Genomic DNA, 16,625 nt, shown 5'->3' on the forward strand with positions numbered 1-16,625 from the left:
AGCAAATATTAGTCCAGCTACAAAACAGTTATATTTCTATTAAATACATGTTAGAACCTGACTTTTCAGCAAATATTAGCCTAGCTACAAAACAGTTATATTTCTATTAAATACATATTGGGACCTGACTTTTCAGCAAATATTAGCATAACTACAAAACAGTTATATTTCTATTAAATACATGTTAGAACCTGACTTTTCAGCAATATTAGCCCAGCTACAAAACAGTTATATTTTTATTAAATACATGTTAGAACCTGACTTTTCAGCAATTATTAGCCCAGCTACAAAACAGTTATATTTCTATTAAATACATATTGGAACCTGACTTTTCAGCAAATTTTAGCCTAGCTACAAAACAGTTATCTTATTTCAACTTCGTGGACTTGAACAGCAAGTATTAGCCTGGCTACATAAAAGTTTTATGACTTCATACAAACTCAAGCTTAGAGTTATGAGAAGGCATTATCATTGTATGTTGTATGTAAAAGTTATATATTATTTAGGTTTACATAGCATCTCTCAACAAAATCTAATATGTACCAAATAGAAAAACCGTTGAAAAAGTTGAATACACCAAGTTGCAAAATTGTATAAAGAAAAAGTACACACTGAGTACAGCTGAGTACACACTGCCTTGATGCACATTCCGCTAATGCAAACAAACTGACTAGAAATACAGGATGGCTAAACTATATAAATGTATGCAACATAAAAGTTAATAAAACAGTAGTTTCTACTGAATCAGGGCATCAAATAACAGGTAATACACGATAATAGTCCGGTGTGAACAAACAATAAAATTTTGTTTTAAAACATATTGAAGATATGCCAGTTATCTGCATACATGTGTACATTGGAAAGCATACCAAGAAAACGTATGTTTAGCTATTCGCAATGGATTTTTCCATACCATAATATGCTGGAGATGGCCTACTATTGTCATCTTCTGGAGTCAACTTCTTACACCATGACTCGTAAGCTTCTAGTACAGCTGGACTCAGTCTAATAAGTTGCCGACTAACGACCTGATAGTCAGAGCTACTCTCTTTAAGATAATATAAAATGGTCTCATTTACCACCTGAATATCATCATACATTCCAGATATATGCTCCTGTCGACAATGTTCGTAATCTTCGGCTGGAACTACATTAAATACACCATAACTAATATGGTGTGTTTTATAGCGCTTCAGGTACTTGATTTTATAATACATAAGCTGAGCATCTAGTGAGACAGCAGGAAATTCCACAGGGTTTTCTGTAAGCTCCTTGCCATTCCAGTTGGTAGCTTCATGATCTTCTGTTGTCGTGAAACACTTCACCGCTCCTTCTCTGGGGGATTCTTCCTTGGCTATTACACAAATAAATAAATAGAAAACGTTACAGACTACTTCACAAAGTTTTGATCTAGTTAACCCTTTGCTTACAAAATCCGTAAAAACCCGGAATACGAGCATTGTCTCAGCGAACGGATCCCGAAAAAATTCGGCCTGCGATGGACCTTTTTAAAAATATATTATTTATTAAAAAAACAGCATTAAAATGAGTAATTTGATCAATTTCCATTGGCTTTGTAATACTGTTTTGAGGTTATAAATAATCCCTAATACGCATGTGCAAGCAATACACTTTGCAAAGATGTGATCTTTTATGGAAATCTATTCATCATGAACGCACGCGGTTGTTCAAGCTCTGCTAAAAAAGTTTGTTTAGAGGAAGACATCGACTGGTTTGGAAGTGAAGAAAAGGATATCAGGTCGGAAGATTGTGGGGTAGACGATGAAAGTGAAAAATAAGATCAACAGGGTGAATTGGATTGCGAAAGTGAGAGTGAAACGGCCGGCAATGAAACCAGGAGTATTTACGGATTTCAAAGAGGAGCTGACTTACAACAACAAAAAATTACATTTTGCTGACAGCTTGGCATGAGTAAGTTCGAATTTTTAAACAGATAAGTATTTTTAATATTAAAGCTTTTTATAACATCGGCCATTATAAATGTTATATTTAACGAAACGAATAAATATGGCCTCCAAAAACATCGCGATGCTTCGGAGCCTGTGGATGGTAAAGATATTTGGCGAGTTATTTATTTAGTTTTGCATATAAGTATTTTCAAAAAGCCTACCCTGTTGTCTTACTGGTCCACAATCCTTTATTATCTACACTGATTTTTAATAAAATTAAAAATAGAAAGAAAAATAGAAGCAAGTTTACTTTCTACTGTGCATTTTGCTGACAATTTTGAACAGCCTGCTAGCAATAGATTTTTCAAGTTAGATGTTTTTGTCATGATATGTGGCCAATTATATTCTGTTTTACTGCCTGGTAAATTCATATCTATAGATGAAAGCTTGCTGGCTTGGAAAGGACGACTTGGACAACCAGTTTCTTTACAAACTCTTGCAAACATATGACACCGTGCAGATGCTTATCATAAACCATTTTCACAGAGTTATTGCTTCCAAAAATGTATTTGTTATCGATGTTTTATGATAGAAAGGTGGCACCATTGACACATCACAATGTTGATAGAAATATTCACAGACGAATAACTTTGCAGGGACGATTTACAGGGAATAAATAGCTGCCTGTTGAGAAATTTCTAAGCTTTCAAATGCATATTCATTTATAGCTCTATTCCAATTTGCATGTAAGTTATAGCGAAGTTTAGGTGACATTGTCAGGCCTCCATTTTTCGCTGGTCCTTTGGGTCATGCACTGAGAATTTCGAGTGGCGCTCCCGCAATGCATCGGAGCTCATATTTCCACTTTCTATGCTCTCTGACGACCAATTTTTTTTGCAAATTGTTGAGAACCTATGAATCCGTGCAAGCAGTATTTATACAACATTGTCAATTACCTTTATCAATTAGGAAAATACAATTGAAAATGGTGTATAAAAAATTAATAGCTTCAACAAATTGAGACTTGCTGGAAAGCATTTGCAAGCTATCTGCATAGAAAAAATATCAGCTTGTAGAGAAATTTCTCAGCTTTCCTATGCATATTAATTTATGTAACTATCAGAATTGTGATGTAAGTTACTGCAGTTTTTATGCAGTCATGTCGAAGGCTCAAATCGCCCTAGTAATTGCCTCCGTACGCTGGTATTTTCCCGGCTGTAAGCGCGTCGTAGCCAAAGGGTTAAGAACATGCATTAGATATATATAAAGCAGGTAATGTCTGTAGATGCCAACACTATACTATTTAAAGATATCAGAATAGTATTCTCATGCTCTAGATTGGTGAACACAGTAAAATAGGTTTTATGTATTAACATGATACAAATACACAACTTGTTAGCCTGTATGTGGCTTACATCTTCAACCTACCTGCTTCAATAGAGAGCTTGTTATCCGCCAATGCTCGACCATCTTCCTAACATAAATAAAGACAACTGGTTAAAAACGAAATTCAATGCAAAAATGTTAAAAAGTTGTTAGTTCAGGTTGAAAAAATTAAACCAAATAAGTGAGGAAGTATCTTAACATCTATTTACATACAAGATATACAGATGTGCTAAATCTGCTGGGAATAGTTATTGTTTCACATACCTTTATACTTGCCAATAATTCTTTACAGTATGTGGAAGGATTTAAAGACATATCACCATCTTTTCTATTTTCTAGCTCAAACGATTCAACATATCGTTGTGCATGCTGAAAATATTAATAACATTGTAAAAATGGAGATTCTTAGAATTATTCTTTAATAAGTTAACAACAACAAAAATGTGCCTAATATCTAGAAAGTTCAAGATTATTGCATAACCCCCTACAAGGAATCACACTAATTTTGCTGAAAAAACATTGTGGTTAACAGTGAAAATTGACAGAATAGGACTAGGTTCCTTAGTAATAGTTAATGTGTAGATAAATAATTCAACTAGACGTTTCCTACTGATAATTGTTGAAGTCTTAAGACCTCTTCGAATGAGAGCGTCACTCACCTTGATAACATACAGTCCAAAGCTTACACAATCTTTCTGTGGCATAGCCGCCATCTCACTATCTGTCAAAGCATAATCAGCAAACCTCTCAACAGAAACAAGCTTCCTGCAAATATTGTTGCTAACAGTGAGTTTTTGGATTAAACCATTTATGCTAGAATGCAAAGGCAATAACTGTTGCTTTTTGTAAGATTTACCGACAAACCTAGTGAAGAATTTCATGCTCACCTTTTTTCAAAGGTCTGTTGTCCTTTGTAAGAAAGAGAGTCCATTGAATGAAGATTTCTAAGTTTCCTATCTACCAGCTGCAAACAAAGTACCATATACAACTTGGATATAAAGCTATGCAAGCTAATGCAAGTTGCATGTTATAGATACACGCAGAGCAAGTATTCCTGTGCCTACAAAACAGTTATATTATTCAAGTTACACGCTATATAAAAGATGTGCTGTTTTAAAATTTTAAAACAGTTATAATAACTACGCACAGCCATGCAACACTAATTGTTCTCAAAATTAATATCTTGACATAGTCTTTTAGTATAAAAGTGCAGCATAAGAATACTAACCATTAGAGAGTAGTGACTTCGCTCAGAATCAAGTCTTGGTACTATAACAATGTCAGCAGGCTGGTCTAATCCGTTAGTGAGACTATCATGGATTAGTAGGGCATGAAACTGAAAATAAACATTTGATAAAGATAAAAAAAGTTAACGAATAATACAATATGGCAAAATCTGTTCTGCTCCATTAAGCGTTGCATAATATGTTTATAAAATATAGATTTTGTTGATGTAGCAAAAATTATGATAAAATTAATTCCATGAGGAACTTTTACCGCTGATTAAATGAAATAGAGATATTTTGACTTTGATCAACTTTAGATCACAACCTCAAAAAGACATACCTTGATTGTTGATTTCGACTCGGAAATCGCCAGTTTTATGCCAACATCTACCACCTAAAATAAGTAAAATAAAATCTAAAACTTAGTCCAATATTTCGAAGGAAAATTACAATTTGAAATTTAACAGACTGCACTAAAAGATACTGTTGCAACACAAACTGTCATCAAGAACATAGTTGCTTATAAAACATATGTCTAGGATCTATTTTTAGCAGCGTAACATTTTAATAAGAGCAGTAAACCTTTGTGGTATTTTTCCAATGCATTGTTTTTATCACTCTTTTATATATATACCTTATATTTCTAGTATCTAGAATAAATCTAAGCATTTCCAGCACCAGCAAAGCACCAGTAACCATTCTTTAATGCCAGTAATCATTCTTAATTTTCAAGAAGAGTTTTGACTGCAAGCGTGCAGCACCATGCTGGCTCCACGATGCAGCTCGCTTTAGAAATGCAAAAAAGAAACAAATATTGCCCGCTAGAGCAGGACGTTTAACATTGATGTCAAAGGTTCTTTTTAAAGCTTTACAAAACTATTTTCTTACGTCCATGGTACTACTGATCAAATATAATCGCCAACACAGCTACACAGTTTTCAAACCGAGTTAGGAACTGCGGTCTAGAAACTCACAAATCGTTATCTTTTTTAGATCTGACCGGGAGTCTGTGAAGCTATACGGCTCAGCGGGTGGGTAGGAAATTTCGGAAAATGGAATTTCCACAAATTTTCCAATTGCGAAACAAAGCCTAATATTCTACTTTACCGATGAGACGTTCAAGAGTCCTTCTTACACACTAATTGTAAAATACTAAGGTGTATCCGGTCTAAACCAACACGCAGTTTCGCTACTACACGTTTTAGGTTGGTGATGGAAAACTACCTTAAACTACATTCATTGTTTTCGGTGCTTTAAAATAACTATTATTATACTAGAGGGTTAATATATTTTATAGACATGTCTGTTTAACGTACAGATATTTAGCACCAGACGTCTCGTTAAAAAGTAAATATTATGCTTACATGAAGTTGTAGCATAATAAAACAAGTCCCACAATACAACAATAGGCCCGTTCAAGCCGTTGAAACGACTTTGATACTTACGTAGCACGCTACCTTTTAGAATATATGTTAAAACATTAAAGTACATCGTTGAGTCATTTTATTTTTTATATTTATTTTAAAATTTGGAGTGTTCTTTGTACTTTATCAGTTCATGTCTTTCACGTAGGGGACAGCTCTTTGCTTGCCGATTGCTGATTATTACAAGTGGAACTTTCAACGTCATGGCTGTGGCTGTGCAAGGTTAGTCAGAAAGATCTTTGGAATGATCTGTAATTTTGTATTACATTGCACAGATCTTATCGATTTCCTCAATTCGTAGGGACTAGTGACTACCGAGGTGAATCGGAGAATACCTCTGTAATAAGTATGTATTCTTATTAGACACCTACCAATGAATAAGTACGTGACTAATGAAAATAAATGCTTTATATGTAAAGATGTGTAGTGTGCTTTAGCAAATCGACATCATTCAATGAGTTATCCTATCTTGATTGTTATGTAGACATTACTATAGGCTAGTTTTACCGTTCAGCTCTAATTGTCATATTGTGCAACTGCTGATCAAGTATGCATTTTAATTTGGTTGCAAGGGATGGGGTGCTTGTGTAAAGGACCCATTCTGTAAATAGTCTGGTTTAAAGTTGATTTTGGACTACAAGTGCAAAAATAAATAATAGAGACTGACTCACACATATTTCATTTTTCGCTTCTAACATCGGCAGAAAAGTTTGCTTCATAAATTGCAGAGAGTGCTTTTATTATGATGTTTACTAACAATTAACAAGCTTTCAACTAATAATTAGAAACGTGTAATAATACATCAGCGCATTATTTTTTCGCTTTCCGAAAGCAAGCCATGGAGAGAATCCTAAATCTCATGACAATAATAATAGTTTTCACAATCATAAAGTTTCTATTCTCAATTACCAGATTTCCATGGCAGGATGATTTTATACTAGCAAAAAGTTACATTCAACAATTTTATTGCCTTTAATATTTTGTCAAAAGAATTAAAGGTTGATTTGCAACAAAATTTACGTTACAACTACTTGGTGTTAAAAGATTCACCATGTCTTACTCTGCTGTGTTGTAGGTGCAAAATATGTGAAAATGTGATTACAAGCTCTTAAAAGCTTAAAGCGAACAGTTAATCGCCGTCATCACGAAACTGCTGTAAATTAGAATCCATTTCCAAAATGGCTCAAATGGGACGTAATTGACCAAGATGGCTTCTGTTTACACTTGCATGCAACCTCATTCATCGACATATTTTCACAAATATATTCCACGCATTCAATAAAACTATGTCTATTGTCCTTACGCGTCTATTTCATCATCATTGTAATGCTGTCACTTTGCGCACTGATATCTTAAAACCTACCGTAAAAATTTGTTTAATTTTTTAACCTTAGCTCGAAGGAGTGCATATCATTCTTTGATAAACATGACAAGCCTGTTGGTCACCTATGGTAGTTGAAAAATGCTGCAGAAATTATTCGCGCTGTTTGGCAGGAATTATGGGTCACATGATCAGATTACGACTAGACGATTATACCAAGTCGAAACAAAACTGTAAAGTAGCGAGCATCTATATTTGATACTGGGCACTTCAGTAAAACCCGAAGTGTTTGTCATAAACTACTGCCACGAGAAGTCTTATATTGAGCCTTTTATTGGCCTTACAATTCACGTGAGAACATCACGTGTCAAAACGATAACCAAATGGTTTGAGTGCGTCAGAGAGAGTGCGTCAGGTTTAGGAAATATATATGTATGTATATAATAAAATGTATACTATAGAGAGTACCTAGCTGTTGGTTAATCACGACAAATCTGCTTTGAGCAGACATCTTTCTCAAACTATCACCCGATGTTAGCAGACCTATTTCAAACAGATCTCTATTGGTTAACCAACTAAGTACTCTTTGCATTGCACTATTATTCGCCCTGCACACAGTGTATTGAGTGTTTTTTGTTGTTCAAAACTAGGATTTCTAGCAATATTGAATAAACATAAATATATAAACATATACAGTGAAACATGGATAACTCGCCCTCAGATATAGCGAACACATGGTTAACTCGACTGGATTTGCTTGGTCTGTTCCCACGCAATGATAAATGGCTCTATATAACTCGAACTCAACACTGTTAATTCGAACTGTTTTTTGCCCAACGGCTACCGAAACGGTTGCTATCGCTTTAGAAAATCACTTTATTCCAAGCCATATAGGTAAACCTCAACTTTTCGTAATTCATAAGCGTCGTTACTACCTCCATCGGCAAAATATTTTTGTCAACGACTGTTCGAAAGGTTTGGCGAAATTTGATTTATACTGTTATACGATGAATAGCACGGGCTAGCCGGGTCACGCGCGCAAGGATTTTCGCCACGCACATACAAAACAAAAACAGCATGTTGTTTTTGTTTTGTATTTGCGTGGCGAAAATCCTTGAGTGCGTGACCCGGCTAGCCCGTGATGAATAGTTTTTCGACGTGGATTCCGTGTTGAATCAACGTCGGAATGTTGAATGTTTAAAACGTTTTAAAAATTGTGGTAATTAAACGTATACTTTGTCTTAGCTAAAAAAAACTATTCATCGTTTGACCTAAACACAGAATACGTGTGTACATTCAATAAGTATCCATTCAAAAAACGTTAGTGATATACAATGTACCGTAAAACCTCGTAAAACTTTTAATTGAACTGCCTCGGAGTGTTGCTCTTAACGAATGCCAGGTAAAGTAAGTTAATCTTTGCATAAACTTCAAGAAAAATCGGCAAAATTGATCGTGGGTAAAACACTCAAAAGAAAAAGATGTCTTTTCTTTTGAGCATTTCAGCAACGATCAAGTTTTGCCAATGTCAATCTAAAAAAACGTCCTGGCAATAACATCACCTCAAACAACAAACCAATCTCAAGTGATAGAAAAATCTCTATACTTTTTGATAAAAACGTTTTAAACTTTACATTAGAAGCATTTAATTTGAAACAAGCCATTTGTGCTTTTGATTTATATTATAGTTTGTATATGTTCATGTATCTACTAATAAATAAGTAAATACATGGACTTGTGACAGTGCTCTGATAACTTGAACACTCTGATAATTCGAACACTTTTGCTCGGTCCCTTGAAGTTTGAGTTATCCGAGTTTCACTGTATATATATATTTATATATATATACTTTTTCAAACGATGCGATAATCCTTCATATATATTTATATATATATATATATATATATGAAGGATTATCGCATCGTTTGAAAAAGTGCTCAATAGTAAAACTAGAGTTGACTAAAATCATATTTCAGTAAAAGTTACCAAAATGGTGAAAAGTTATCAAAAGTTAGTCAAAGCAGTTTACTACTAAATAGTTTCATGCATAGTAGGTGCACTCTTCAGTTAAAATGACCAAAGGTTGGTAAAATGTATAAACGCGAGCTAAGCAATTATAGGTTTAAAATAAATAGGATTAAAAGACACCGTAAACGAATGTTGTATGGTAACAGATTTCACGTAATTTGACCCAGTCTGTGTTTTCGTGTATGTCTGTCTACATGTCGATATCTTTTCTGCTCTGTTGTTTAATGTTGATAGCTGTGGCTCGTGAACTATATAGAATTTTTACCATTGACAGAGGTTGCAGAGTTCTGTAGACCGATTAAAACAAGATGTATGCTTGAGAATTTTCCAGCTTATGTTATAGTTGATGTCCCTTTCAGCTTCCATATGTATTTGCTTAGTTTGGTGGAATTTTTCTTGTTGCCAGAATAGAAGGATAATTTGTGGTTAGAATATATATTTTCTTAAATGATGTTTCAGTCAGCCCTACATATGATTGTTGTGGGTATCGTGCATTGTCTGTGTTCACAACAGCTTTCTTATATAACACACTCTGTTAAGCATTTCCCGTTTAGTGGGCCTTGACCGGCATTGCGGCAATTACAGTTCTTTGTTGGTGTTGAAATTGGCTTGGACACCTTCTTGTTGGGCTTGTTTGTAAGATCTTACATATTAGGGCTGCAGCTGTAGCTGATCTTTATCGTGTTCTTATTAAACAGTTTATGAAGCTTATGATTCTTTGGGAATTCTGAGTTTAAGATAGAGAAGAACTTCTTGCAAATGTTTGTGGCTGTGTTCTTATAGAATAGTGAGTGAAACCATATAGTTTTATGCTTTTGTTTCTGCTTATACTGAGGGTGGTGTTATGTTCCGTTGGTGCTTAAGATAGCTGATGGTCGTAGCCGCTGTTCTTTAAAGCCTGTTGATAAGCGGGAACTGATTGTTGGAAAGATAGTGCATCTGATGGAATTCCGCACAATCTCTTGTTGATAGCATTTGGTTTGTTACGCAATATACTGGGTGGGTGGTTGGATTTGTTGTTAACATAAAAAATTTTATTGTTTGGTTTACTGTAAGGCTTACGCTTGTTTGCTCTTAAGTCAAGAGTAAAGTCAAGAAAGTTGACTATTTTCGTGTTTGCCTCTATGGTGATGCGTAAACCGGGTTGCTGAAACAGCTTGCACAAACTTTTCTTAAGCATTTCAATGTTGTGAGCAGTGTCTTTTATTATGTCGAGACCATCATCTCTGTATAGTCCAAAGTTCTTTCCATGTTTGCTGAGGATAGAGTTTAACAAGAAAGTGCCTACCAAAACGCATATCTCAGCGCCATCGAAACACCCCATGGTCACATCAAATAAGTTGGCAGTAGTTTTCTTACCCCATGGTTGTCCCGAGCTGATTCCCGAGCATGCATCTGCTTTTAATCGGTCTACAAAACTGCAACCTCTGTCAATGGGAAAAATTCTATATAGTTCGCGAGTCACAGTTAGCAACATTAAACAACAGAGTATAACTGATATCGACATATAGACATGCACGAAAGCACAGAATTGGTCACATCACATGAATTCTGTCACCATAAAACATTTGTTTATAGTGTCTTTTAATCCTATTTACTTTAAACCTATTAATGCTTAGCTTGCATTCATACATTTTGCCAACCTTTGGTCATTTTACCTGAAGAGTACAGCTACTATGCACGAAACTGTTTGGTAGTAAAATTCTTTAACTATTGTAGTAACTTTTACTCAAATTTGATTTTATATATATATATATATTTATATATATACTGTAATTGGTAAAGGCTTCTTCTTCACAATTGTTATTGTAAAAACACTGCTAGGCCTCAGTGTGGTTGGCCAATCAAAGAACGTTTCTTTTTCAGCACACCCACAACATGTTGACATTGATGAAGTTGACATTGACGAAGTTGACAGCGCAATATATCAAGATACAAGAAACATAACCACTGACTTCATGATATATGCCTATGAGAAAGACTACATAATGCAAAATGTTCAGCCTGAAATTAACCCCCACATTCAATTACCCCCTTTGCCTAATAATCTGATCCGAGGCAGAGTAATGAATCCGTAAGTCATTTCTTTATCTAGAAATTCAATAGACATGCTAACCGTGATTACTATTAGAGGTCTGTGCCTATTAGAGGTCTGTGCTGACAAACTGGTTGAACGAAGACTGAAAATTGCGTTAGCAGCTTTTTAATGCTGCCTCTTCTAAAGGCACCATTCAACTTCCAATGGCATGATTCGGGGTATATATTTTAGCTAATCAATCTTCTGCACGGATTCAGGTTTGTGCTGATATCGCTAACTGCAGATGGACCACTGTTTGAGAGAATACTCTATGCAATAAAACCTCTATTTATGATCTTCTCTACCTTTTAATTCTTTGACATAAAGGCTAGAAAGTTTTATGTGATTGGTTTGTATGTAATCAATAGATAGTTAACGCGTCGATCACATATCGCTGAAAGTTGCATGGAGAGAATAATTCCAAGTTCACCCATATTCATATGCCCGTATCAATGCTTATCCAGTGTCACTTAAGCTATGCGTGAGGAGTCAAAAATTGTCGTCTGCCTTCAGTGATATAACAACTCCTATAAAGCTTGTCTCTGAAACGTAGAAAGTGGAATCACTGCTATGAATTGCTGAAGATGAACTTGCACAAAATCTTGATAGATTTTATCAAAAGGTATCGGTATGTTTTTATCATTTGTGATTGTTTTTTTATGTTTGAGGTGATCCGACTGCCAGAATGTTTCAAGATTAGCATCGATAAAACTTGATTGCGGTTGAAAAGCTCAGAAGAAAAATCTGTGTGAAATGACATCACTAGTTGCTCTCACCGCTATAGTTGATATGAGTTACTGTGTTCAAGTTGCAGCCTGTTTGTGTTTCCATTCTGTCGGTCTATTTGCAACTATAGACGCCATAATCACCACTCGCGTGATCTAAGCATTTTAATCATGATCAAGTTTTGTCGATTTTAATCTTGAAACATCCTGGCATCAAATCACCTCAAACACGAAAACAATGGCAACTGATGGAAAAATAACGGTACTTTCTGATTAGGTTTACTAAAAAGTTGTGTGAGTTTATCTGTAACACACTGGAATTTTCAGTTATTTTTAGTGCGCAATGTTCACACCCTTTTTATTCGTACATTCCTATCACTTCAAAGATTTTAAAACAATTGTAGGGAACATAAGCGGGTAGCTCTTCGAATCAAACAACAAGCGGATGTGCTTAGACTGACTGTCCAACCAGAGATCAGGAATGCAGTGGATGGGATGAGAATTGATTGGGGGGCACCAGTTCGTGATCTGTATGGCTCATTCAGGGATGTGGTCGAAACGTACGTGTTTTTACTCATCAATGATGAACAAGATTGCAAAACTCATTTTTCTCATCCCTATGGTTATATAGTTTACTCTCATATGCAACTCATTTCTCTCATCACTATGGTTATATAGTCTACTCTCATATACAACTCATTTCTTTCATCCCTATGGTTATATAGTCTACTCTCATTTACAACTCATTTCTCTCATCCCTATGGTTATATAGTCTACTCTCATATACAACTCATTACTCTCATCACTATGGTTATATAGTCTACTCTCACATACAACTCATTTCTCGCATTTTTAAGGTTATATAGTCTCCTCTAATATACAACTCATTTCTCTCATCCCTTTTGTTAAATAGTCTACTCTCATTTACAACTCATTTCTCTCATCACTATGGTTATATAGTCTACTCTCATTTACAACTCATTTCTCTCATCCCTATGGTTATATAGTCTACTCTCATTTACAACTCATTTCTCTCATCCCTATGGTTATATAGTCTACTCTCATTTACAACTCATTTCTCTCATCCCTTTTGTTAAATAGTCTACTCTCATATACAACTCATTTCTCTCATCCCTATGGTTATATAGTCTACTCTCATTTACAACTCATTTCTTTCATCCCTATGGTTATATAGTCTACTCTCATTTACAACTCATTTCTCTCATCCCTATGGTTATATAGTCTACTCTCATTTACAACTCATTTCTCTCATCCCTATGGTTATATAGTCTACTCTCATATACAACTCATCTCTCTCATCACTATGGTTATATAGTCTACTCTCATGTACAACTCATCTCTCTCATCACTATCGTTATATAGTCTACTCTCATATACAACTCATCTCTCTCATCTTTATGTTTATATACTCTATTCTCATATATAACCCATTTTTTTCTCATTCATGTGGTTATTCAGTTTGATATTTTTTTCAGAATTCATGTTGCTGATTTTGTTAGGCTTTTGTAGCTTCATTACATTTTTCCAAAAACAAGGAGAGCTAAGCTTAGCACATCTACATCAAGTTTGTTGTTGATGCGCTTGCCAAATTTATCAGCCATGCTGTCATAGTTAAGACTTCGCAAACAGCATCTAATATTGTTGCTTTCACAAATATGGAACAGGAGCTCATTGTGAAGACCAATACTTCATGGTTGACAATTTTCGGACTGAATGACATCAGATTTTGTCCGATCTCATCTATTTTTGTGTTACAGATTACTCAAGGACACAATAGATGTTAGTGGACTAACAGTCCTCTTCCTTTTTACGTATGAATTCGGAAAGAAGGTTCTCAGGCATGCTTTTGGAGAGAACATTTTTCAGATAGTGGAATTTACCACCAAGTGAGTTGTTATGCATGTATTAAGCATAGATCTTAGCTTTGTGTGATTTTCCCATGCTCAAAAGCAAACCCACTCAGCATAAGTCAGTAGGAGTGCGCGTGTTGGCACTTACAGCTGACACGAACCATTTTTACATTCTTGTTGCCTTTTCCGACATTACCAGACATGGATTTGCATGGTTTTAACGCAAGCTCAAGAGGGAAAGAGGTATTTGTTGTGGTTTTTGGCTAATGTTTCCTTTTTTAGGTTTATTCACAAAGAAAAAGTTGTAAAGGTTGCCAATAAAGCTGCTGTAACTATAGCTGATTGGGTCGTTTCTCAAGGAGGCTGGTCTAATGTCTTTCTCGAGGCAGGTGGGGCAGTCGGACTTGGGGCTATGCTCTCCATTCATTGGAAGACGGTTGGCATATTTGCTGTAGGCAACCTTCTTCTCTGGCGCCTAATTAAAACACTTAACGTTTAATGATCATCTCTCTATGTGAAGAGGAAAGTTCATAGTGGCCTTAATATTTCTTTTTATTGCGCAATTTTCTCTTTTCTAGTAGATTAAGTCAGTATTCCAGAGAGTGCTTATTTTGCAGTTAACTTATTTTATTTCTCACACTAATCATGGGTAATCATGTCTTTCATCCGTTGACCAATCAAATTGCACCAACTGCTTAGCTGCGCAGTGATTCTCTTTTATATTGAGGAGCTAAGTCTCCTATGCATTTGACTGATTGCCTATTCATGATTGAATTGTTTTGTTCAAGTATACAAAGTGGCAACTGTTTCTCAAACAGTCTTTGTAACTATGCCTTAAATGTTTTTAATGAGTATTTACTGTTCTGGACATCGTTGTTATTATTACATGTATATAACAGACATCTCTTTTATAGTCTAAAACTTTTATGTCAGCTACTCTTTCAATAGGCTTATTTTATGGAATAACTTTGTTTTTATGTCTAATTTTCTTAAACAAAATAAATGCAATCAGCAGATTATAGTCGCAAGTGATGTGATACTTGCTGAGTAAGTTAGCCCTTCATAGTTGTACAGGAGCAACAACATATACTGTCACATCATTCATAACTAGTAAGAATAGACTGCTTACCTTCAGCCTTGCAAGGATTAGCTTCATTTGTATGCATCATAGTGTATCATCAACATTATTTGTACATGTAAAAGCGATCATCAACATTATTTATACCTATAATAGTGTATCATCACTATTATTTGTACATGTAATAGTGATCATCAACATTATTTGTATCTATAATAGTGTATCATCAACATTATTTGTACCTATAATAGTGTATCATCAACATTATTTGTACATATGATAGTGTATCATCAACATTATTTGTACCTATAATAGTGTATCATCACTATTATTTGTACATGTAACAGTGATCATCAACATTATTTGTATCTATAATAGTGTATCATCAACATTATTTGTACCTATAGTAGTGTATCATCAACATTATTCATACCTATAATAGTGTATCATCAACATTATTTGTACACATGATAGTGTATCATCAACATTATTTATACCTATAATAGTGTATCATCAACGTTATTTGTACATATGATAGTGTATCATTAACATTATTTGTACATATGATAGTGTATCATCAACATTATTTATATATATAGTAGTGTACCATCAAAATTATTTGTACATAAAATAGTGTATCATCAACATTATTTTTACCTATAGTAGTGTATCATCAACATTATTCATACCTATAATAGTGTATCATCAATATTTTTGTACACGTGATAGTGTATCATCAACATTATCTGTACATGTAATAGTGATCACCAACATTATTTGTATCTATAATAGTGTATCATCAACATTATTTGTACCTATAATAGTGTATCATCACTATTATTTGTACATGTAATAGTGATCATCAACATTATTTATATCTATAATAGTGTATCATCAACATTATTTGTACACGTGATAGTGTATCATCAACATTATTTATACATATACTAGTGTATCATCAACATTATTTATACCTATAATAGTGTATCATCAACATTATTTGTACATATGATAGTGTATCATTAACATTATTTGTACATATAGTGTTTTATGAATGGTTTCTTGCTGAATCATATTATTCCTATTTAGGTTAGTCACATGATGCTGAGCTGAAATTACATGCTGTTTACATTCTGCTGATAACACTTAATATGTGACTGGGCCCTTATATAGAATAAGAGGCTTCAAGGCATACAATCTCATTCTCATGAATTTTACAGTATTACATGATCGGCCTCACATAATCTATATCATGTGTCCCAAATCGTGTGACGTTCATGCCATGACCCCATCACATGTGCCTTTCCCTTGTGGCCTTAATCAGGTGATTCTTATCACCTGATTAAGTCCGTGTATTATCACCATATGTTGGTGCAATTAAGCTATCGCTCTCCATTAATGTGAAACGTTACAGAGAGCAGTAGTGTAATTTTATGCGAATTAGCCATTAACAATGTGGCAGGTTAATAGCAAGTGGCAGGCAACTACATTACCTTTCATGTTTTATAACATAGACTTATTAACTATACCTAGTTAACCATACCTATTAATTAATAACCTATTTACTATACTTATCAAC

At 34.6% G+C, this 16,625-nt stretch overlaps 1 protein-coding gene across 1 annotated transcript; it reads left to right on the plus strand.

The window, feature by feature from the left end:
• Positions 1-5,777: 5,777 nt before the first annotated feature.
• On the plus strand, positions 5,778-14,989 carry LOC137408631 (uncharacterized). The gene is made up of 6 exons (XM_068095222.1): positions 5,778-5,869; positions 6,095-6,168; positions 11,162-11,369; positions 12,502-12,657; positions 13,876-14,004; positions 14,251-14,989. Exons 2-6 carry the CDS (start codon positions 6,150-6,152, stop codon positions 14,465-14,467), a joined length of 729 nt encoding a protein of 242 aa, XP_067951323.1. The 5' UTR covers positions 5,778-5,869; positions 6,095-6,149; the 3' UTR covers positions 14,468-14,989.
• The last annotated feature ends 1,636 nt before the right edge of the window (positions 14,990-16,625 follow it).

The sequence above is a fragment of the Watersipora subatra genome, chromosome 11 (genome assembly GCF_963576615.1).
Source record: "Watersipora subatra chromosome 11, tzWatSuba1.1, whole genome shotgun sequence".
Lineage (NCBI taxonomy): Eukaryota > Metazoa > Bryozoa > Gymnolaemata > Cheilostomatida > Watersiporidae > Watersipora > Watersipora subatra.